Genomic DNA, 24,796 nt, shown 5'->3' with positions numbered 1-24,796 from the left:
TACCACTGTTGCCCTCACTCCATACATCTCTCAAGTTCAGTACTTTGATAATTCAGTTTCTAATAGCAGTATTAGTAACTCCAAATCACCATGGACTGATTCACAGTGCTTTTCTCTATCCCAACTCTAGAGCTGTACTTATTTTTCTAATCTTAATCCAGACCTTCTCCAGGCTCCCCAGATGTTGTCAGAGATGAACTTTGAACATTCTGTAGCTCCATCTGGGCTGGCTGGTGCTCTTGTCTCTTTTCAACTTAAGACCTCAGAGGAGGATCACATACAAGATTAATGTCAGCTTGAACACTGACCTTACAGATAACACTTGTCCAAAATAAGCATAACCAGATTCAGAACAGACTTTAGCTTAAATATCCGTAAATAGCCCTTTGGGTCTTGTGATCCTCCAGAGCATTAGTTTTTTCTCATGATGCTCATTATTGTTTGGAGATCCGAGGGTGTGATGTGGGACACTGATTATTTACTAGTGGTAATGCACAGAAGCTTTTGAAGAGAAGGGCCTAGGTGCTTAGCAGAATTTTCAGTTAACTCCCTCTGTATTTCTCAGATGCCTTTCACCTCCCATCCTTCCAGCCTTAGGACTTCTGGACCATCTGGTTGCTACTGTTTGGGAGGACCAGTCAGGAGGGTTGCAATGCACGATAGAATGCAAGAATGATGCTGCTTTTGTCCACAGCCCTCGCTCTGCAGCATAGGTGCTGGGCAAAAAGTCACAAAAGTATAAATGCACAGAAATCATTCTTTAAGACAAGTAACATATTACTACCTTCCTCTTGCAGCTTGGAAGCAAGCCCATAGCTGGGGCTTGTGAGATTAGTCACTGGTCACTCTTATAATATTCCTGTGCTGAGCTGAATGACTGAGAGCTGACCAGCTGATTTTAAGCCCTGCCTTATACTGATACAATTTCTGTCTCTATATATAGTCTTTTGGCTGTGATGCTATAAACAAGCACGTGATTTTTTTAGGTCTTTTTCCTTAGTGACAACTAGGCCTGTGCTCTGTAGATTTGTTTTTCCATTCCCTTCCAGCCTCTCCAGTCTGTGCTCTGTCAAGATGCCTCTTCTCACAATAAGCAATCTTCTCCTTTCCCTTGGTGATGGCGTACCTTGTGCTTGGGGCGGGGGGGGGGGGCTTTAGCGCCTTTCGCTTTTCCCCAGGATTGACCCTGCTGAGGATCTTAGAGATGTCTGCTCTCTTCCCCTGCTCTGGTGACACCCTGGCCTGTGTTGTACGGGGTGTCCGTTCCTGTCTGTTTTGCTGGTGATTGCTGGTGATAACTGAGCTCATGCAGAATTCCAGCTCCTCTGTCCCTGGGCCCAACCTATGCACTGGGTTTCTGCTTGCCCTCTCCTGCCGCCAGTGCTGTTCCTGCTCCTTTGTCCCCGCTTTGGAGTTGCTGCACAGCATGGTGCTGATGTCTTCCCCTCTCTCTTTGCCTGTGCTGCTTGGATGCTGCTCTGACTCTGTCCTGTCTCATGGAAGGAGTGGATGCGTAGGGAGCGGGAGGCAGCCACACAGCAACTTGAGGAGGAGGCAGAGGTGAGGAGCATGGTGGGAGGGTTGGAGAGTGGCAGAAAAGGGCTGAGCTGGACTTGAAGGCTGGCGATACCTCTAAAAGTGCTCATTCCCTGTAACTTCTGTTCTCCACTCCCCCACCCCCAAAGACTTGACTTTTGGGTGTAAGAAGATACCAGAAGTGAAGAAATCTGTAATGTGATTGAGGAAGGAGTGGTTAAAAACAACGGCTTGAATTAGAAAGGCAGACATGCAAATGGGAAGCAAGATCAAATTAAATTATACAATGAGTGTGAGTTAAGGTTGAGAAAAGATCCTGTACAGGAATTGTAGATTTGCACTCTCAAATGTCTCCAAATCCAGACTGGAAGCCTTTCTGGATGCTATTCGGAGAAAACTGGTACGTATGTCACATTCTCCTCTCCCCCTATAAGGGAGTGGACACGTGCCCATGGGGGCAGGAGGAATGGTGGGGATCTGTGCACCAGTGGGTGACCAAGGGCCCAGAGTGACCTGTTCTCTGCAGTATTTCTCAAGCCTGGCCTCTGTCATGGGTCCCCGTGGTTGTGTTTGGAACAATTCCAGGTTCGTTTCCAGGCAATGGGAATTTCCTGCAGAGTTTGGAGATAAGGCCTTGGTTATTACTAGGGGTGGTTTCCTTTTAATTGCTCTTTCTAGTTGATTTAGTTGACTTCTGGCCTGATCTCTTCCTGGTGTTTGTGTTTTTCTTGCTCCCCCCCTTGCCCCTCTCCAGAATATCACCAGTGAACCTTTGAGACTGGACTATCGGACCCTGGCTGCTTTGCCCAGCAGTGGCTTACAGAGAGTCAATCGCACTGTAAGTGAGGGGCTGTTGAGATGTGGGTCATTGCGTGGGGGAAGCCGTGGTCGTTCTGTTACCTGCCCTCTCCTTATGCCCTGATGTGACAGATGACAGTGCTCTCTGCAGGGGAAAACTGGGAAGCAAAACTGTGGTAGACTGACACTGTCTGAAACAGAAGGCAGCTACAAAAGAAAGATTAGAATAAGAAAATGAGGAGAGCAGAGAGCCAGGTCACTTTCCATTTTGGAAAGGGAAGTGGCCTGTGTAATTGCCAAGACGCAAAAGGAAGCATCTCGAACAAGGCAGAAAGAACAGCCCAAGAGGAGAGAGGGATACATGTGAATGGGAGAGTGCAGGGGATTTATCATGGAAGGAAGCCCCTACTGAAGGCTGCAGAGGAGGGAGGGGAGGATTCTTCCTGACAATGTTTGCATAGCTTAGGTGTAAATTTATTGTGGGATGGTGTTTATAAAGGAGGAGGGATGCAGGGTGCTGATACCAAAAGTATTAAAAGAAAGTCAAGATCCATCTAGGACTGCAAAAGGCAAAGTGACAGTGATTGCATATCATGACTTAGCCCTGATATGGCCTTGGATACTCCTGCCCACGACCAGCATTTCAGTCCTTGATATGTAGTGGTGGCTCAGCCAAGAGAAAATACAGATTTCAGACACTTCACAGATTACAAAGTCATCCGTCTCTCCTGTGTTGTTTAAAATCTCGCCTCACCTCTCCATCTTTGCTTCCTTTGGTCATGTTTTATCTTCCCTGCATCGTACCTATTTCACTGGGTTTCTGCCTGCTCCTTCACAAACATCCGCAGTCTTCACGTCCATTTCTTTCCTCCTATTGCAGCAAGACCACCCATTGCTGTCATCATCAGATTCTTCATTCCCATTCTGTTGTTTCAGGATCATCTCTTTTACCATTACTGTCTCCATCTCATTCTATCCAGACAGGTCTCCTCTCCTATTCATCTGTCCTCTCACTGGCTTCAGGCCCTCTTGCTCTTCTGCTTTCACACTGATTAGAGCCCAGCTTTGTCTCATTTTGTTCCTTCCCATACTCCCCAGCTTTTGGCTTTTCTCTCCTGGCTATTCACACAGAAAAGTATTGTCGGGAAAAGGTTTAATGTATTTTTAGCATCTCTTAGTGTAACTTAGTAGCTGGAAACAAGGAGAGAGCCAGCCCCACGCAAGCAGCTGCCTCTTTGCTGGACAGCCCTAGTGTTGTTCAGAGCAGAGCAGCATTTGGGAACTTGTGCCTGAGCAGTCCATGTCAGCCCAGGAACACCTGGCACTGGAATGTGGGGCTGAACATGCTGGAATGCCGGGCTGTATGGGCGGCATCTATAAATGTCCCATTTCAGGGGAAGAGCCAATTGGTGCCCATGTTTATCTTTTTCCAGCTGTCATTTGCCCAGCCCTGTCTTTGCTCTGTTTGAATAAATTTGTCTGCCTAGATCATGACTACAGGGAGATATGGGCTTTGAGGACAGCAAGGTTCTGGCGTTCCTTCAGGAGCCTGCTTGGTGACTGCCTGGAAGACTCAGACACCGATCAGTCCGGCCAGCAGTAAAGCACGCAGTTCAATTGACAGGTTGTCTATCTCCAGACAGTCTGACTGAATTAAGATGACTAATGCTATTTCCCAGTTCCCATAGTATTTTTCCTTCTCTTCCTGTCTCTAGGCCAACTTTCTCACCACGTACATTCTCCTCTAAACAGTGCCTACATATCTTTTGTTGCAGTATAGCTCCTGCAAGGGAGTTGCAGGGCCTTGCTGTTCTTCATACTGTCGAACAGGAGGAGGTGCAGACCTCTGTCATGACTGCTGTAGATTGTGGGTAGAATTTGTCATGAGGATTCCCCAAGAATTGCCCCTAAAGAAGGGGTCAGATGGTTGTGTATCTTGGATTAATCAGTATTGCTGTGTATTGGTCCTTTTGTGAGCAAGATTTAACAAAGGCTTAATGAGATGCAAGCCTGTTTTGTTTGTATACTTTTAAAACCCGAACTGAAAAATTCCAGTTGAAACCTGCATGAGAATGCTCGTCTCAGTGATGCCCTCCGGCTGTGCCAGCTTGTCAGTAACTTGATGTCTGCAGAGTACCCAGTGCACTACAGTGTCTGAATACTGCCATCACAGCAATAAAAGAGCTATTATAGTCTCTGTCTCCTGCATAGTACAGGCTTGGAAACCATACCCATGGATGACTGCATCTAGCCACAACAAAACATTTAAAGTCTAGTTTTACTTTCTGGACTATAAGAAATGGAGAAGATTTTACATCTCTCAGTAGTGTGTCACCATGGTTAGTTAATTAACAATCTGCACTTTCTAGTCTGAATTTATTTCTCTTCAATTTCTAGCCATTGATTCTTTCTCTGTACTTGTTCATTAGATTTAAAATTAGATTTCTTTCCGTGTCTGGGGCAAAGTGATGGATCAGAACTGCAAATGCATTTCTTCTGTATTTGCCTTGGAGGATGCAGGGTAAAACACAATTGTCCTGTCTGCTAGACTGGGGAGTGACAGAGGCAAGGCTGGGAAAAGCACACAGCACTGCCAAAATCTTTGCTTACCCAAAATAGAAATTGTTGCTTGTCTGATAAAAATAGCCCGCTGTGAAGTAGAGGGAGGGAGGCATCCTGCACTGGAATACACTGCTGCAGCAGAAGCGCTGGAGATTAAAGCGAGGGGTAGATGAAGCTCAGTTCCAGTCATGTCCATGAACGAAATAGGGATTGAGGCTCCCTGTGGACTATCAGACTTCACGCAGTCTTGGTGAGATGCCCATCGCCACAGTGCCATAGAAGTGTTGTTTACTTTTTCCCTTCATGCAAAGCAAAGTAGGCCTTGGTGGTGGGATTCACCTGGAACCCAGGTTGGTCAGTGTTTGCGTTCTTCTGCTTGGCAAGGCAAAGCGGCAGTGGTGTCAGACGGGCCTGGCTGTAGGACCAACAAACCCACTTGGCGGTGGTGGATTGCTGGCAGTGTTTTCATTACAGCATCCCCAATGAACAGATAAAGTTCCTGACAGTACTTTTTGCCTGGCATAACTTTGTGTGCACTAGAGCTCTTGCTAGTGTAGTTTATGGCACTCTGGGAAAAGAAGGTTGGAATTCGGGGGTTTTTTGTTAGGGTTTTTTTACGTTGGAAAGTCACATAGCTACAATAGCAAAATTTTTAAGGGTAGCACAGGCTTCACTGTCTGAAGAAATATGATATGAGCCAGGGCTCTGCCAGCCACTGCTTTGGGTTGGGTTGGGGTTGAGGGGCTAGGGGAGGGCCTCAGAAATTCCTGAGCCTCTCAGCTGCCATTGTAGTCACCAGCCCACCCAGCCCTTGAGAGCTATTTTTGTGAATGCTGCCATGACACAGGAGTTGGAGAATGTGCTCTGAGCAGAAGAGGTCTTTCTGCTCCCCGGCAGGCACTTGGGTAGAAGAAGATTTGATCATTGCTCTCTGATTATCTTTGCTTCCCTGAAGAAGGCTTTGGCTGGGGTAACAAACTCTCTTTTATAGTATTAAAAGAGGAAAGGTCAGTGCTTCATCTTGGATAGGCACAGTTGAGCCTAGGCAGAACTGAAGCTCTGTTTCAGTCCTGCCTTCAGTAAGAGCGCTCAAAGGGATCTGTGCTCTGTTAGCTGTTACTTAGCTCTCTGTTACTTGTTGGTGTGTATTTTGATGAAGTGGGGCCATAAAAGTGTGTTTGGCCATGCAGGTGTGATGGAGATGCATGGGGTAGATGATATGGTGATAACTGTGTATCTGTATGGAAATGCACTGGAGTGAGGTTAGAGGTGTTATTCTGCGTGAAAGTGCTGGAACTGCTTGAAAGTATGCTGGGGTCAGACAGTTGATGTTTGTCTATGTGATGGTAGAGTTGAATTGAGGATGTGCTGCAATGAGATGGGAGAGGATGTGTGGTTGTGCAGGTTTTGGCAATCAGTTTTGCTAGAGAGCAGCAGTGTTACGGGTGAGCTGCTGAAGTGCAGACTGGATGTGTATGAGAGCTGGAAAAGTGCAGGGAGCGTGCCTGTGCCTGTCAACTATTTGGTGTATGTATTGTGTGCTGACAGCAAGGTCCTCTCTTGGAAGTAGCATTCGGGATCGCAAGTTTGGTGGTAGAGTAGAAGAGAGGGAAGGGATAGTTGTGTGGGCATTAGTATTGGAATTCTCTCCCCTGTCCTTCAGCATCCACAGCTGCTCTGTATTTTCTCCCTCCTCTCCTTTACTCTCTTCTCCTTATTTCTTTCTGATCCTTTTGTTTTCCTCTCAGCTTGTTCAGTATAATAAGGCCAGCTCCAGAATGGAGGGCGACTGCGCTATGCTGTCTCTGCCAGTGGCGCAGGACGGCCGGGATTCATACACAGAAACAGCTGCAGGCCCGATCATCGGAAGCGCGGCTGGCCTTCCTCAGGACCATGCATCACCTGACAAGCGCACGAGCGGGGCAGAAAAGCCCCAGCTAGACAAGCAGGACCCCACGGGTTGCCCCTTGTCCCAGGACCAGATGCCAAAGACGCCAGAGCAAGAGTGTATGATCGACTCTCAGCCGATCCTCTTCAGTGAGAACCCCTTTGTGGTGGCTAACCGCAGGGGGAAAGCAGCAGGCAAGGCTTGCCTGGGGGGCCCGCCCCTGGGCTATGGCAGGGAGGGAGTGCTGAAGACCAACCTTTACTCCAAGGCAAGCAGTCCCACCGCATGCTGTGTGTGGCATGCAGTCATGCAGTTAAGGCCACCTGCATTCTACTAAACCCCTGCGCATGCCCTGGACCCCAGATGCCAGGCAGCACGAGGCCTGTGCGGGGGCTCGTCCCACCTAACACATGTGCTTCTCCAGTGTTGCGTGCGGAGGCTGTCAGTCGCTGACGGTCAGTGAGTTGTCTTCCAGCCACTAATATACCCCAGTTATTGCCAAGTGTGCATGCTGCTGAGCCCCTCTTCGAGGGGAGGCAGTGATGTCAGGCGACTTCCCCAACGTCTCTCTGGGTGGGCAAGGGTCAGGCTAGGAGCAGCAGTGTTCCCTGTCTGCTGTGGTTGTGAGTGGGGAGTTGGCAGGGCTTGCAGAAGAATGGCGGTGGTGCCACACTTATGTATCTGGGCCTGAACGAACACAGCCGTTTTTAGACCTCTGAAAACTAAGAGGCAGTGCAGCTGACAGTTAATCTACAGCCCAGGGGCGTGCTGTTCCTTGAAGTGGCACGTTACAGTATATCTAGACTTTCAGATTTCAAGGGAGAACTTTGCTTTCTGCTCTGGGAAATCTGTATTTAACTTTCTCACTGCTGCACAGGAAACCTGTGGCAGAGCAAGGACTAGACCCAAACGTACTATGTTCTAGATCAGGGCCACACCACTCTCCCCTTCTTCCTTACTCTGCCTTTTGGGAAGCCTGAAAAGCAAGAGAAGCAAAACAACCTCAAACAAACAGCCCACGCGCAGAGAAGAAAAAGCAAACAAACAAAACAACACTCAGCTGTAGTTCTCTTAGGTGTTTTTTAGCCTAGTCCTTGGTAAGAATTTGTTTTTCACAGACGTGTAGGCAGATAAGCAATAGAGCAAGGCATGTAGTTGAATATCTGTAACCTCTCGGTATATTGAAAGTCAAAGGCTGTGGTTTGGACATTATAGACATCCAGCTTGAGAGTTCAAAAAAGATCAAAAAAGCAGTGGTCACAAAGCACTGACCCTTTTTGAAGGTAGACTTTATGGCAGATCAGCTATTATCAGTCTGGAGGTGAGTGTCACAGTTAGCTGGAGCTAATGTAATTCCACGTTGCTGTCAGAAGGGATCAGTTCCCCCTGCCTGCATGTTCTCGTCCTGTGTGCTGACACCAGAACTGGAGCAGTCGTGTGTCAGCTGGGTTAGGGAGATGAAGTCCCTGAAAAACAGTATTGTAGAACAGCTCCTTCCCTGGGGATTGGTAAGCTGCATGTGCTGGCACACAGGAAGACTTGGATGGCAGTAGCCAGAAGCAGGGTGAGCAAGAACACTCTGCAGTGGAGGCATGGAAGTAGATTGGTTGCTACTGCTGCATTGTCTGTCATTACAGTGCTAAGAAGGGTCAGATGTTTTCTGTGCTCCAATATAAACTTCAGATCCCATCTCCTGGCTTGGTCAGTAGAAATACCATTGCCCAAGGCTTTTTAAATCGTGCTCCTTAGTCCTGTGGACAGACTGCAGGTAATTATTGGGACTGTGCTCTGTTGTAGCTGTTGGGGCTGGCTGTAGGCTGGCTCGTCCTGAGTGTTGGTGATCGTGGATTCCTGTGGAAGGGGCGAGAGCCCTGTCGTTCCTATGCTCTGGACTACTCGTAAAGGTCTTACTAGTAGGCCAACAGCAATGGATGTGGCTGGCTGGGAATGAATCTTGTCCCCTTTCAGTTGGCAGTGGCTTCTTTTTTGCTCAGTGTCTATACAACAGGAGGTTTGCCTAGACTGTAGCCCAGTCTGTTGAGGGCTAAAGAGAAGTTAGGGGGAGAGGATTCCTGGGGATGTCTTACAAGGCAGAAGGCTTGTAAGTTGGCCTTGCAGGGTGTTTGGATATGATCTCAGTTCCAATGTTTAATGTCATTCCCTTGCTGTTTCTAGTGCTTTTTGCAAGTTTCTACCATGTGGCAGCTGCTGTTGGGCCCAATGCTAACTCTGCTCTCTCCCAGTGAGGTGGCCCATAGTTGGCCCCGGGCTGAATGTCAGTGGTCTCCTTTGACTCCTGGTCTCACTGCTAAGGGAGAGGCATGGAAGTTGCTGCTGTACAGTAACTATCTAGCTTTGTCTTCTCTCTTTCAGGCTCCTGCAGGCGAGTCTGGGACAGGAAATTCCAGGCGTGAAGCCCCCTATTCTCCTAGTAATCAGCAGGTGAGACTGCTCCCAGGACAGGCAATATGGGGAAGGGTAGGGAGGCATGCTTTCAGGGCAAGATGGCACCAGGGCAGAAGGGCAGAGGAAGCTGTGTATGATTTCTATCCTTGAGAGTGATACTTTTGAGGTAGAGGGGTATCCATCACAGGAGGCAGTTAGAGAACTAGGGCAGGAACTCCTCTCTTTCAAAATATCTCAGAGACCCAGGAGTATAATTAGCTAGTCATAAACTAAGTGGAAAATAATTGCTCTGAGGGGTGACTTAATTTGCAGAGTAATGATCAGGGGAGTACCTAGAGTGACTACAAAATGGTAGTTGTCTTTTTTGAGAATGGCCTCACCAATGCCTTATACAGAGACTATTTAATTCTGGCAATTGGTACGTCAGAAGAAGTGGAGAAGTCAGGATTTGGAGAATCATCTCAGGTCTGTAAACCAGTGCTACTCAGTCTCCCAGACAGATCCTGAGTTCTGTTTGTGACACTGCTGGCAACCCACATCAGCTGTTTGAAGAAAATTGGAGGATCCTGCAGCAGACAATTATAGGTTAGCCTACCCTTAGGCAATGATTTTCTAAAACTCTAAGGTTAGAGGCCAGCTTTCACTTTGAAATGGAGTTTCTTTATTTCTTGTAACTTTTTTTTTTTTTTTTTTTTGGTAAGCATTACCTATTCGCACTAGCAGTTCTTATTTCTCATATCAACTCTGATCTTTTCTTTTAAATCTTGCCAAGTCTTTGATTTCACTTTTCATCCTGTGGTAGTAGGTTTCACAAGTTAGTTGAGCCTTTTGAAGTTAAATTCTTGTAAATGGATTTTTTACATTTTTTTCTTCACAGTCATTACATGTTATTGGTTTTTATATTAAGGGGCTGGAATGAAGTGAAAATTGTACTTTGTACTCTATCCTTAGTCATTTCGTGTCTGTTGCATTCCTTCTGGAGTGCAACTGCTCTCCAACTATTTGGTCCCACTAGCTCTGGCACTTACCTAATCTTTAGCTGAGTCATTTCAGTTCACTAAGCTGGACAAAAACTGTCTGCTTTTTTGCTAGGTTAGTTCACCTTAGTGAGATGAATTGCATCATCTTGGGGTGAGGTGACAATTAACACTGATGCAGGAGAAGGGTCAGGACCATGTGGCTGGGAGCAGCAAATAGGACAGTGGAGCTGTAGTAAACAACAGTTCAGTCCATCTTCTATTGCTTCCTTGGCCTATCTTGCATCTCCGTTATTTCTTAGACCCTTTGAAATGGAGTGACCACCAGGGGCACAATAAGATTTAGAAGAAGATACTATTCCTTACAGTAATACTATTTCAATGCTTTCTGTTCCAGCTGCCTATGTTTACTTACTTGCTTTTCTGACAGCAATTGCATACTGATTGGTGGTTTATTTTGGGCTGTTTTTAAGTTTTCCGTTTACCACAAGTGCAAATTTTATTTTAAATTTGATTCTTTCTGTCTAGAAGGAATGGGATGGGGCTGATAGTCCTCATTCTACAATAGAAAGAGATCTAGATATTAATTTGCTCTGTCTTTAAAGATCCTCAGCTCTCAGTTGAAAAAGAAGCCCACATCCCGAAGGGTGGCCATGTAGCTGCTCATAGAATGATTTAGGATGGAAGGTCTGGTTTAAGACCACACTCACAGCAGGTCCAATTAGATCAGGTTACTCAAGGCCATGTCCAGTTAAATTTTGAACACGTCTAGAGATGGAAAGTCTACATCTTTCTAGATGCCAGCTCCAATACTTGACTACTCTCATTGTGCTGGGGTTTTTTGTTTGGTTTTTTGTTTGTTTGTTTTTGGTTTTTTTTAAACTTGTGTTTGAATGGAATGTCCCTTGTTCCAATTTGTCATAGGCAACTTTCGTACTACCCCTGATGGTTTTATCAGTGTTTTGGCATTGGAGGGTCAGTGCCAATGTCCTTGCCACTACCAACCCTCTGGCTATAATGTCACCTGCTCTTCTATACAGAGTCTAATGGTTTGTCATTAACCAATTCCCGTGGCAGTGACTGCTCTGACAGGGGAAGCTTTCCCGGTGAAACTGTTCACTCTCTCCTCTGTGGGCTCCGAGAAGAATAAACAGGGTCTCACTAATGCATTCTATGGAGTTAAGAGCACCCTAGCAGCATTTTTTGCAGATGCAGGCATTTGCCTTTCCAATTATAAGTTGGATGTCTTAAAATTCCCTGTTATGTAGCACTTGCTGTAATTTGTATTCTATTGCTTCGGGGTTTTTGTATCATGAATTCTCTGTAACTTGAGCAACATACTGAATAATCTATACAACTTTTTTCTTGTTTTTCTCTTTTATCTCTCTGTTCAGAGGTGTGTATGCCATGAGAGATTCTATTAATTTCTTAAAGCATTTATAGCCAATTTCATGATTTTGTTCTTTATTTTAGCCTTTCAAGGTCCTCAGCAGGTTTGCTCACTGCTTTAATTTCTGAGAGCTAGTCTGTGTGTCATTTTGGTAGCCTTCTTTCCTTACTCGGTCTATGGCTGTTATGAATTAGTGACTCTGGCAGTTGTTCTTGAAGATGCCTTGGTGTCACAATGCTGAGCCATTAGTCTTGCTAGTGGCATTCTCAACCCTGCATATTCCGTACATGAGCTTTCTGTCACATTTACATGATTTAATACTTTTTGGACCAGAGCCTTCCGCAGCAGTCTCCTGCATGTCAGGTAAGGCTGTATCTGGTAGATTTAGTTCCCTCTGGACAATGAAGGTTATACAGAATGGAACAGGTCCAACAGATAATACCGAAGGACACAGGGCAATCACTAGCCTTGTGGCTTGTACATTTTCTGGGGATTCAGGAGACTTGATCTTCAGGTTGTTGCTCTGGAGTAGAAGTTCCAAAGAATTGCATCTCTAATTCTCTGCCACCATCCATTTTTAATGTAAATTCTTTGGTTTTGACATCTTGTAGTCCAGCCAGAATTTATTGGCTTATTTCAGAGCTCTCACAGAATTACTGAGGGAAGTTGAATCCTTTGTCCTGAGGCTGGCATCATGATTGTCTTGCCTGGCCTTGAGTTCTGCAAGCTTCTGGTGGGGGAGGAAGCAGGTGGGGGGATGAAGGAGGTGTTTGTGGTGGGTTGGTGTGTGCGTGGCAAGGAGGGCAGAGGGGCTTTCTCTGTGACAGGCAGCAAGGAGCTGCATGGGGACATCGACAGCTCTGGGTAACTGCAGTCTCTGTGCTGGGAAACCTGCTTGTCTCAGCCTCTCACGCAGAAAACCCGGTCTCTTCGTTTTCTCTCCCGTTCTGTCCCCCGATGATCCTCCCTGGCATTGCCCCTCTCCAGACGCCTGCAGCCCCTCGGCCTGCTCACCTGTCAGGCAGGGAGACCCGCTTTGTAAGTGCCTGTTGGTGTGCAGTGTGTGCTGCTGCTCTGTGCTGCTCTCACCCGGCACCGCTGCTCTTCGCCCCTTCCTCCAGCTCTGTGTTCCCCAGCTCTTGGGCTTGGTGCACACCGAGGGCTTGCTGCAGAGAGCAGCGCCCAGGGCGGCAGGCCAAGGCACCAGAGGCTGTTCCCTGCTAGCCACTGCTGAGATGCATCTGTGAACGCTTCCTGGCAGAGAAGCTGTGATGGCTTTGCTCAAGCTCAGTAGCGAGTGCAAGGGGCAGGGTTGTAAACAAGGGCCAGGGCCAGCTGAGCTGGAGCAGAGACGGGGAGTGTGGGGGTCAGTGCCCGGAGATGTGCAGAGAGAGTTGTGAGTGCCCCCTCGCATAGCGGAGGAACTGGGAGAAACTCTTGTGGGTGGACTCTGGAATGCTCCCCACGTGAAGAAGAAGGTATGGCAGGGGTTAGTTCGGAACGTGGGGGCTTTTCCCTGTACGGCGGGGGGGCGGCGGGGCAGGGGAGGGGTTGGGGTTGGGATTTTATTATTTCTTTTTGTATGGAGCAGGGTAAACTAAAGGCTTCCTGTGTGGACTCCAAATTTACACCTGTATTTCTGTTTTCAGGCTTCCATTAACTTCATTACATCGCAGGATGAGAGTAAATCAGTAAGTACATCTGCCATGAGACCTCATTGTAGTGTCCCCGTGCATTCTCCAGCACATAGAGCTTGCCTCTTCCTTCTGTGTGTGCTCACTTCCATCCCTGCAAGTCTCATGGTTAGCTCTTAACTCTGTCTTCTCCAGTCCTCCACTATACCTCAATTTTGTACAAATGCACTCAGTCTTAAACATTGTCAATTTGGAAACTTGATGCAAGTGGTTTTGGAGCTTTTATTCCTGTTTACCCATGCAGCTTTCACTCATGTGCTTTTTGCTGGCTTACTCGATTCCTGCTTCTACTCTCTTTAGTATTAGATGTTTTGTTCACTTCCACACAGCCTCCAACAGTGATGACATCTAGGTCAAATCTCAGACTCTTGTCTCTGCTCTTATGTCTGTATTTCTAATTGGAGCCCTAGCTGGGTCTCAGTTCATTTTCATCCCTAGCTTTTGCCAGTACCCATTCCTGGCTCATGTTTCTGTCCTGCATCTTCCATTCATGATGCTTACATTCTCCAAGCTTTGATGCACTCATGCCATACCCCTCTGACCCTTGCAGCTACTACTTGTATGGCAGATTCTTCCTTGTGTCCTGGCCTTCTCTGTAACCCATTGGTCCTGCCGTGACCCTGACTTGTCTGAATCTCTTTGACTGTTCAAAATACTTGCATCAGAGGCATTGTTTGGTGTTTGCTTCAGTAGCTCTCCCTCCTGGTCTGGTAGCTGGAGTCAGCAGCACAGCTGAGGAATTGCGCTCAGGTGCATGGATTTGTCTTATTCACTTGCATGGCAGAGACTTCTTGCTGCCCTAACCGCTCATTTTTCTTCTCTCCCTCCCCCCCCCCCTCCTCCCCCCCCCCCCTCCCTCCCCCTCCTGCCCCTTCCTCTGCCTTTCCCCCTGTTGTGTGGTATTGACACAAGCAGACCAAGCCAGGCGTCATTCAGCCTCTTTCCCGAGTGCGACAAAATGCTGCCTTGCATAATTCGGAGGACGGGGACAGCCCCAATCCCTTCCAGCAACCTGAGCTATGCTTCAATATCCAGAACTCTGTAAGTGGCCTGCAGTTCCTTCTTGCTAAGCTATGTCTATCTGCCCTAGATTGCTATAGTGCCACTTTTTCTGGTGGGTAGGCTGAACACACCCTCCCAGTGGTGATTTTGTAGTTTAAAGATGACATGCCTTAGCTAAGGCTGGCCTTGTTTCTGCATCAGTCTGGATGCCCTGGGTAAGAACCCATACTCTTCACAAGTAGTGTGACAGTCAACACATCCCATTCATTTTTCCAACATAGATGAGCCTCACCAGCCTGCCTTGTGTCTTCGCCTACCCATTCAAGAAGTTAGCATTGTTGAAACTGTATTGTGGCTGAAATCCCCAGAGCAGTTACGGTTTTAGATCCTTATTTATGAGGTGTTGCATTCTGTTGAGGCCTAAATCTTTCAGAACCTTTGTCTATCAATGTCTTGTATCTTGGAGCAAGAGCCAATACCATCTTGCTGATAATAAGTTTTATGATTTGCAAAATGATTGTTTTTGAAAGATTCATATTTCCTGGGCTGTATGTTGATGGGAAGGAAAGATTCAGGTATTTTGGTCTTTGTCATGACAGAAGACTTGTATACCTGCAATATAGCCCTTCTCTTTATTGAAGTTTGTATGACATGATATCAAATTAGAGACCTGATTTGCAGACAAACAGCTATATAAAATCCATGTAATTGGCCAAGATTCGCATATTTTAGTCTCTTCTGATACTGATGTGCTGTTCTTTAGCCTATGCAGAAGGAAACATCATCAAACAACAAAATTTATCCTCAGTCCAGGACAAAGAAAAACCACAAACACCTGAAACTGAGTTAGTGCAGCTAGAGGGATTGAAGGAATGAAGCAGCTAAAGGGGATTTGCTTTCTGGTACGAAGGAAGGTGGTGGTGTCATTTCTACCCTGCTCCCATTCATTTCTGTGATGCTTTGAGCAGGTCATCCCAACTCTCCTTCCTCCTTGAATGTGATAGGAGGGGTCACGGGGAAGATAGGCGAGGAAAAGACCAGCAAAGACAAGTGACAAGCAGTAGGAGGGTCCTCTTGGACCTTATCAGATGTTTCTGAGTAAGTGGCATTCTGTGAAGGGAAAATTTGAGATCAAAGGCAGGTCTTCTCCAGATTATAGATCCCTGAGTGGGTTGCCACTTTGAATTAGGAGACTGTGACCGTTAGCCTTGAAGTATGTAGAAGAACACACTGGTCACTTTAAAAACAGAAGTACAATAGCCACTGGAAAAAACAAATGAGACTAATAGATCCCTTCCCGTGAAGAAGGCCCCTTTAGTCAGAAATGCCTGATAAGGCCAGGGCTTATCTTTAATTTTCTAATAAACTAAATGTGGCTTGTTCAGTCCTAAGTAGGAGTCAGAGTCAACTGTATAGCTGTCCTATTCCAGCCCCAAAAGCCCACTGGTAGTAGGCATGTGCTAGTTGAACTGGGTGGAAATCCTCAAGGAGTGTGACAGCAGTATGGCCCCTTGGCCAAGAGATCAGTCACAAAATTCTGGTCAAGTCAGTGAGAATCTGTATCACCAGAAGTATCATTCCTCCACCATCCAAGAAATAAAATGGGGCTGTGATACGTGTGCTGCTGTATATAGCACATATACAATATGCTGCTCGTGCCTCTGCCCAAGACTGCAGGAGCTGTCCCTTACATATTCCACTCTTCAGGCTTTGCAGGCTGAGAGTTGTGCTGTGTTTCCCCTGTTTGGTTTTTTATAACATCTGTGGTTATCTTTACCTTCTGTTTTTGACCCTGTAGCAAAAGCCGCCTTCACCACCTTCTCCTGACGAGATCCCCATCAATGTCAAGCAAGCATACAAGACCTTTGCAGCAGTGCCCTTGTCACACCCTCTGCTTGAGACACAGGTAACTAGTGCTGGCTGGGAGGGATGCTACAGAAACAGTGGTACAAACAGAAGATTGAGCACTGTAGGTGAGCAAGGGAAGTGTGAGAACAGGAAGGAGGTAGTGACTTGTTTCCTCCAAAGAAAGCTGTTGTGAAGGAGGGACATGTTGAGGTCGCCTTGAAAGTTGGAGTCTGTTCATGTTGCGGACGGTCACCCTGCGGAGTCCTGTCCATAAACATACCGAATCCTGAAAGCTCATTGAATTTCATGTCACTGTTATTCTCCCTGGACATTAGGATGCTGTTGTATAACTGTGCTGTTCTGATATAAAGAAACTCTCTGAACTTCCAGAGTCTAGGGCCAGGCTAAATCTGTTCTGAGGAACTTTTTATTAGATTTTGATCTTTAACTTAATTGGAACTACTCCTTCTTCCCTCCATGTATTTGAATCATGGAACCATTCAGGCTAGATGAGGCCTCTGGAGGCCATCTGCCTTGGTCCTCCATGCAACACAGGGCAACCTTTGAAGTTATATGAGGTTGTTCAGGCCCAGCCCACTTGAGTTCTGAATTTCCAAAAATGGAGATTTTGAGGTCACTCTGGGCAGTCTCTTCCAGTGTATGACCATCTCTGCTGTGAAGAGTTTTTTCTCCTATATGTTTTATGAGAATTTCTTTTAGTGCAATTTGTGTCTGTTGCCTCTCATCCTTTTGCTGTGCACCTCTGAGAAGTCTGACCTTGTGCTCTGTAACCCCCGTCTAGGAAGTTGAGTACAGGAATTAGATCCCACTCTCCTGAGCCTTCTCTTTTCCAGGCTGAACAAGCACAGCCTTCTGAGCCTCTTTTCAAATGTCATGTCCTGCAGCCCCCTAAATCATTCTGATGGTCTTCCACTTGACATGCTGCAGTTTGTTAGTGGCATTCTTGTACCGGGGAGCCCCAGACTGGGCCCTCTGCTCTTGTGAGTGCTGAATAGAGAGGAAGGATTGCTTCCCCGGACCTGCTGGCTGCACTCCAGCAGCCCAGTGTGTGGCCAGCCCTTACCCTGCAAAGGCATTGTCCTGACCTATGTTCAGCGTGCTGTTGAGGCATCACCCATGCTGTCTTCCCTGCCTGTCCTTACTGAAGAGCTTGTATCCATGCATGGCAGTGCTCCAGTTACATGAGATCTCGTGGAGCTGTCTGTTTATAGACAATCATACTGTCACTTCATTTACTAAACTAAAGAAGGAAGACACTGTCCCCTTGGACACCTCATGTTTGGAAGGACCCACTGTTCTCTTAATTATCTTACTGCTTTCCTTTTCACCTGTTCCTATCTGAATTCTTGCTAGCACATCTTTGATGCAAAGGAGATATCCTGTTTCACAGATTTCTTTCTACTGCGGTATTGTTTGTTTGTTTGTTTGTTTGTTTCTTTCTTTCTTTCTTTCTTTCTTTCTTTCTTCCTGAATCTTAATTGTCAATTACCTTTCCTTACATGTCCATAGATCACACTCACCTTTTTCGTAATCATGCTGTACTGGGACCTATGGCTATTCTGCAGTGACTTGTGACAGCAACTTTGTGTTATCTAAGCTAATCCTGTCCTCCCACTATCTACCTTGTCCTGCATTAGTGCTCATCTGGCCTCATATTGATCTGGTTTGGTAAATTAATACGGGTCACAGGTCGTTCTTTACCGTGTGTAGGGTTGATTTTTGGCCATTTTAGCTTTATAGACTGATCTACTCAGAGTTAGATGACTGTCAGTAGAAACCCAGGGAAGTTGTTAGCTAAGTCCAGGATAAAAAGGAAGTGGAACTTGTCTCTGGCATCTGCAACCCACCAGATGACCTAAGTTCATGAGTCAGCTTGTATCTTGTACACAGATGGTTTCTCCAGCTTTGTAGTCTCTAACCGATGTATCGTGGTTTAAGAAACAGTTACTGATCTGCAGTAGATCACCTTGTATTCTGCGCTATTAAATTAAATTCTTTTCATCCTCCTCAAATCAACCTGTCATGCCAGGATGATATTCCAAACTATTTTGAATTTTGACAATGCTTGTCCCCATTCAGTGGAGTGGGATGAATGAAATAAATTGCAGAGGTCTCGGACAACTGCATTTCTGTGAATCTGTGTTCTGGTCTTTGCTGTTCAGAAATTCTATTCACACCTTCCTGGTTTCTGAGTCAAATTTGGCAATGAAAATGTTAAGCAAGGTTGGTCACAAAACTGATCTTTGAAGTCTCAGATAAATCTATGCAGTTCCTTTGTTTCAAAAATTATTTATATTGTCAAAGGACGATATTAGATTAATCTTCTTTGCACCTGTTCCATTTTAATCTTTTCTATTTATTTTTGTTTTAATTATATTCATCCATGAATATTTGTCCTGTTGAAATTGGACAGACTGATAGCTCTGCTGCTCAAATTATTTTTGCCTGCTTCTTGACTTTTAAGAATATATTAGCTATTTTTTAGACATGAACTGCCACCCAATTAAGCAAGTCAATTAAAAATCCATGCTTGTCAGACTTGAAGTTTCACAAGTCATTTCATTCAGAATTGTTGAACAGTGATTATCTTGTCCCTGCAGATGAGTGTATTGAGCTCTTAGGTTTTCTTCTATGTTAGCAGCAATAATTTCTATTTCTGGACATTTGCTTCTTAGATAGAAGCTGCTTTTTTTCTTTTCTTTTTTTTTTTTTCCCTTCTTCCCTTCTCTGTTATTGTTCTCCTTACTTTTATAAAATTAAAACTTTCTGTTAGTTTTTGGAGTGCATTTGAATAAATTGAAGTTGAAGACAGTCTATTTGCTCTCTTCTTGTGGTTCCTTTTCATTTGTATAATTAAAAAACTTTCATATTTTTAATAACTTTTTGGCAGTTCTCACTTTACCCTTACTGATTGCTAGTTCATAGACGGATTTTGTGGATCAGTTTCTTTTTCTGTCCCCTGTAGTTCTACTAATCCAATATTCTGTTATTTATTCTGGTAAATATAGATTTCTTCCTTTCCTGATGGTGTTTCTACTTCTTAGAAGTAAATTTTCAATAGTTATGTCTGATTTAAAGAAAGTCCAAGCCTTCTCCATCTTAAGCTAAGCCCTCTGCTCCTGTTCTTCACCTATTTCCCCATGTTTTTCAGTTTCTGCCCTTTTAAAAGTTGTCACCATCTGTTTCTGTTTTGCCCTCAATTTAATGTAAATCCTTATTACTCATGATTGCTAAGCCTAAAGTGGCATCGTCTTGTGTTAATTCTGGGACTGCTTTGTGAACCGGTCCATCAGCTTTTGTCCGGGACTGCTGCTGTTTATGTGGCATTGGTGACACTTGGCTGGAGGGCAGGAGTGGTGGTAGAAAACATTCTTTTTAGAACATGCCCATTTCTCTGTATTCTTAGGAATTGCCTGGTCAGACCAGCACAGAGAATTCCAAAACTACCCTGGAGGTGAGTTCTGGTGGCTGGAGCTAGAAGTAGGATGGGGACTCACAGAGGATTCAGGCTTTTGGGGCTGTGGATGTGGAGACAGGATCACAGTGTGGGCACACAGGGGAGGGGTGGGGAGGAGGAGAAGGGTGAGGAGCATCTGGCTGGGGTGGGCAGGTGTGGGGCACGCACTGGGGGTGATGTGGGGAGGGAGGTTTGGCTCGGTCGATTTGTGGGCAGTGCCGGTGTGGCTCTCGCAGGTGGCCACGCACAGCCCCAGTGGACTGCACAGCCCTGAGCAGAGATCCTTCCGCGAGAGGCAGAAGTATTTCGAAATTGAGGTGAAGCAACAGCAGATGGATAAGCCTCCCAAGCGTGTCTCCTTGGTAGGAGAGGATGATCTGAAGAAAATGAAAGAAGAGGAAGGTATGTTGGAATCTGTGCAAGGAAATTCGGCCTGTTGAGCGAATTCTTTCTCCATGGGAGGCATAAGAGAGCACACACAGCAGAAATCCAGCACTTCCAAAAGCCCATGGGTGGTTATTCATAAGGCCTGGTAACAGCTCGAAATAATTGAATGTTAAGGAGTTTTGTGGATGCTCTACTGTTACTATGTGGACTGCTGGAAGTGCTGTGGTGTCAGGGTTTCCTTTAGTTGGTAAACACTTAATAAAATTTTAAAAAGCTACTACAAATGATGATGTTTCTTTGTAAACTGGCCAGGCTGATATGCAGCAACATGGGGTTGCCCATGGCATCCTTACATAGTATCTGACAGTAGAGCTTTTATTGCTCACTATGCGCTCTGATTTTGCACAGGGCTTGCAACAGGAGGGAAAATTACTGCTATAGTTTTTGATGTAATTTCCTCCTGCTTGAGAGTTGGTTTAAAAGGTGATGAGGAATGATGTTAAGTGGAAAAAAGGGCTTCTACTGAAATCCTGTCCTGTTCCATAAGAAAATACAGCTGGAATTGGACTCCTGGGTTTGGGAGCTGTGACTCTGTTGCTTGCAAAGATTATCATAGAATTTCTTTTGTAAATTGTTGGGTTTTGGGGTTTTTGTTTTGTGGTGGGGGTTTTTGGGGTTGTTTTTTTTGTTTGTTTGTTTGTTTCATTTTATAAATAGCCAGTCTTCTCTTTCCCACCTTATCTCCTATACTCTTCTTCAGAGGCTGTTTGTGAATTTGTCCAGAGCATTAGAAGCCTTCTCATTTTCACTTAGTAGTTCAGGAACATGAATACATTTTAAGACAAGAGTAAGCTCATAAAAGATAGAAAGGAAGGTAAGAAAAAGAAATTGCAACTTGTCATTTGGGGTTTCTTCAATGCAATGTGGCCAAAAGAATCACAGGTCCAACATAAGAAGTTATCTGGGTACATCAGACTCTAACTATTGGCTAAGAGAGAGATGTAGGAGACGCAAAGATCAAGGTACAAAGTATGGAAGGAGAAACTGTAGAGTAATAACAAGTTTCAGGCTTGCATTTCAGCTTTTTTTGAGATTTCTTAAGTGGGGTAGATGAAGAGGAACATCACCTCTAACCAGGATATCTCCAGGTACTAGAATTTAAAAAAAAAAAAAAAAAAAAAAAAAATCCCTCTGGGAAAGAGAGATCCCATAGTGAAGATTGTCCAGACAATAAATTAAGTTTTAGCTCACTCAGGATGAAACATCCCAATCAAATATCTCAAAGTGATAAGTTACATCCTCTGGATCTTTGTAATTCCAGCACTTACACAAAGGTTTCTGCTGCTTTGAGCTCCCACTGCTAGCAAACTGCAGCATTAGAAATTTCAGCATATAGGCAAACCTACTTGCACAAATGTTCTGTTTGCATGTTTTAATTTTAAAAATATTTAATAAAAGAGGCCAAGCAGCATTATTACTTTGCAGTTATGGTAGGCAGGTCAGAATAGAATAGAATATTTCAGTTGGAAGGGACCTACAACAATCACCTAGTCCAACTGCCTGTGCAATTCAGGGCCGACCAAAAGTTAAAGCATGAAGTTCAGCAAGGCCAAGTGCAAGGTCCTACACATGGGTCAGGGCAATCCCAAGCACAAATACAGGCTGGGCAGTGAGTGGATTGAGAGCAGCCCTGAGGAAGAGGACTTGGGGGTGTCGGTTGACAAGAAGCTCAATGTGACCCAGCAATGTGCATTTGCAACCCAGAAAGCCAAGCGTACCCTGGGCTGCATCAAAAGAAGCGTGGCCATCAGGTCAAGGGAGGTAATTCTCCCCCTCTGCTCTGCTCTGGTGAGACCCCACCTGGAGCACTGCATCCAGCTCTGGGGTCCCCAACATAAGATGGACATGGACCTGTTGAGGTGAGTCCAGAGGAGGGACACGAAGATGATCCAAGGGCTGGAGCACCTCTCCTATGGAGACAGGCTGAGAGAGTTGGGGTTGTTCAGCATGGAGAAGAGAAGGCTCAGGGGAGACCTTTGAGCAGCCTTCCAGTACTTAAAGGGGGTCTACAAGAAAGCCAGAGAGGGACTTTTTACAAGGGCAGGTGGTGATAGGACAAGGGGTAATGGCTTTAAACTGAAAGAGGGCAGATTTAGATTAGATGTAAGGAAGTTCTTCACTGTGAGGGTGGGGAGGCGCTGGACCGGGTTGCCCAGAGAGGTTGTGGATGCCCCATCCCTGGAAGTGTTCAAGGCCAGGTTGGATGGGGCTTTGAGCAACCTGGTCTAGTGGAAGGTGTCCCTGCCCATGGCAAGGGGGGTTGGAACTAGATGATGTTTAAGGTCCCTTCCAACCCGACCCATTCTATAATTCTGTGTTATTAAGGGCATTGTCCAAATGCCTCTTAAACACTGACAGACATGAGGGATTCACCACCTCTCTAGGAAGCCTGTGCCACTGTTTGACCACTCTCTCAGTAAAGAAATGCTTCCAAATGTCAAGTGTGAACCTCACCTGATGCAACTTTGAACCATTCCCACATGTCCTGTCCCTGGATCCCAGGGAGAAGAGATCAGCACCTCCTTCTTTACTCCCCCTGCTCAGGAAGCTGCAGAGAGCAATGAGGTTGCCCTCCCTCAGCCCCCTTTTCTCCAAACTAGGCAAACCCAGAGTTCTTAGCCACTTTTCATAGGACATGCCTTCCAGCCCTGTCACCAGCTTTGTTGCCCTCCTCTGGATGCATTCAAGTACCTTCACACCCTTCCTAAATGGTGGGGCCCAGAACTGCACACAGTATTCAAGGTGACTGCTGCTCATGCTGTGTTTGATGCCCCCCAGGATGCTGTTTGCTCTCTTGGTGCCAGGGCACACTGCTGAATCCTATTGAGCCTGCTGCCGACCAGCACCCCCAGATCCCTTTCTGCAGGGCTGCTCTCCAGCCACTCATCTCCTAAATTACACTTGTGCCTGGCATTACTCTGTCCCAGGTGCAGAATCTGGCATTTGTGGTAGTTAAATGTCATGCCATTGATGATTGCCCAATCCCTCTGCAAGGCTTCATGTCCCTTGAGAGAGTCAACAGCACCTCCCAGCTTAGTATCATCAGCAAACTTGCTAATGGTGCATTCAACTCCTGCACCCAGATTGCTGATAAAAATATTGAACAGAAATGGCCCTAGAATTGAACCCTGAGGAACGCCACTGGTGACTGGTCACCTGCAGAATACCTGCCTGCAGAGAGCAGCCTGCTTTCTGGCCCCTTTTGTCCCTGATACCCTTGTGACCTGTATGTCTGCCTGCCTAATGGTTCCCCCACTCCACTGCCATGTGTGGAGGCCTGTCACCAGCACTTCAGGCTTTGGTCCCTCCAGGAGGCAAGTGGGAAGATCAGACTCCGAACATGTATGCAGATTCCTAGGGCTGTCCGCTCTGGGGAATGGGGCAGAAGAGTTTGCGAGTCTGCACACAACTTCCAGTTGGAGGATGAGTACACTCAGCATGATGAACTGTCAGACATCTGTTCTACAGAGTGTCCAGGGGTGGAAGTTTAGTGAATAAGGAAGGAGGGACTGGGGGAATGGTGTAGAGTTTGTTACATCTGAAGCATTAGTGGAGTGGAGGAGAAACAAAGGCATCCATGGAGAGGAACTTAAAACAGCACAAATTTGCAGGGATGATGAGCGTAAGGACCTGCCCAGAGGCTGCATCCTTGTGGGGGTTTAGCAAGTGCTTTGTGGTGTAAGATGAGCCTGTCTTATTTTGGCAGCTCGAAAACTGCAGCAGAAACGTACCCTTCTGTTGGAGGAAGAGACAGAAGAGGATGAGATGGTAAAACAGGTGCCTGAGATGAGCATGCAGTCCAGTGTCATCATTGAAGGAGTTGAGTACAAGATTGAGAGACTAAATGGAAGGAGCATCCAGGCTCCAGCAACTCGGTAAGACAAGACTGGTAGCTCAGTACCACCTACGTGTGTCAGAAGTGTCCCAGTATCAATAATTTTCAGGGAAGAGGGCTGGGCAGAATTTCTTCTTCAGCATAGAAATGGGCAGGTTTTTCCAGCTCTTTCTTTTCAGAATAGCTGCTTCAGCTGTGTACTTGGGTATGTAGAGATGTTGATTTTTAGAGGTAGCTAATTCAAGATAAGCCCTGATGCTGAATCTAGTTTTGGGGTTTTTTTAGGCTTTTGTTTCCTGGTTCTCCTGGACTCGTCCTCCAGGTTGCCTTGATGTTGTTCTTCTAATTCTTGGGCATAGAACTGGGAAATGAGAAAAGGCTTCTCATAAGACTTCCGGTAAAAATAAGGCTGCACTAGAATAAAGCTGAAGCTGTCCTTACCTGACTCTGTCTTCTGAGTCTTTGGTACAGACGTTCTTCTCTTCACAAACACTTCTATTGTCAGTCTTACAGAGGCTGAAAACACTTATCCTGTCACTTTGAATCTCATTTCTCTCCCTTGTTTCTGTCCAGTCTTTGTTGAGGAACTTCTCACATAATGAATGCACTGAGACGTTCCACCTCCTGTGCTGACAGGGCAACTCTAAGGAAGGACAGCAGCCAAATGCAAACCAGCTTCTTGGTTTCATGTGAAAGCCTACTTATCCCTTCTGTTTTCATATTGAAATGTAGGACAACAGTAAGGCTGGATCGATCCATCAGATGACTTTCAGTTGCTTATTATTTATGCTTGAACAAAGGCGAGGCAGTGGAATAGACTGAATTTGTGTTTCTTGAAATATTTTTTTTGTCATGCTAGAATAGAAACTGAAATTTCATCAAAATAAACTTGAGCCATAAAAATAAGGGCTCAGAGTCATGATAAACTTTCTCAC

The 24,796-nt window shown here is 45.8% G+C and overlaps 1 protein-coding gene across 50 annotated transcripts in view; it reads left to right on the top strand.

The window, feature by feature from the left end:
- Positions 1-24,796, top strand: part of SCRIB (scribble planar cell polarity protein) — a 115,527-nt gene that overhangs the window by 71,345 nt on the left and 19,386 nt on the right. For 9 of the 50 annotated variants that reach the window (XM_030010915.2, XM_041122850.1, XM_041122860.1 and 6 more), the window contains 11 exons: positions 1,504-1,560; positions 2,291-2,374; positions 6,645-7,052; positions 9,158-9,226; positions 12,545-12,595; positions 13,207-13,248; positions 14,164-14,292; positions 16,052-16,159; positions 19,529-19,576; positions 19,816-19,981; positions 23,733-23,901. In XM_030010915.2, the coding sequence (XP_029866775.1) occupies positions 1,504-1,560; positions 2,291-2,374; positions 6,645-7,052; positions 9,158-9,226; positions 12,545-12,595; positions 13,207-13,248; positions 14,164-14,292; positions 16,052-16,159; positions 19,529-19,576; positions 19,816-19,981; positions 23,733-23,901 (1,331 nt within the window). The remainder of the gene's footprint in view (positions 1-1,503; positions 1,561-2,290; positions 2,375-6,644; positions 7,053-9,157; positions 9,227-12,544; positions 12,596-13,206; positions 13,249-14,163; positions 14,293-16,051; positions 16,160-19,528; positions 19,577-19,815; positions 19,982-23,732; positions 23,902-24,796) is intronic. The other 41 variants (XM_041122852.1, XM_030010953.2, XM_030010914.2 and 38 more) reach the window with 31 other exon arrangements.

Source organism: Aquila chrysaetos, chromosome 4, assembly GCF_900496995.4.
Source record: "Aquila chrysaetos chrysaetos chromosome 4, bAquChr1.4, whole genome shotgun sequence".
NCBI classification, from domain to species: domain Eukaryota; kingdom Metazoa; phylum Chordata; class Aves; order Accipitriformes; family Accipitridae; genus Aquila; species Aquila chrysaetos.
The sequence above is the reverse complement of the archived record's forward strand: the minus strand, read 5'-3'. Positions and strand labels throughout refer to the sequence as shown.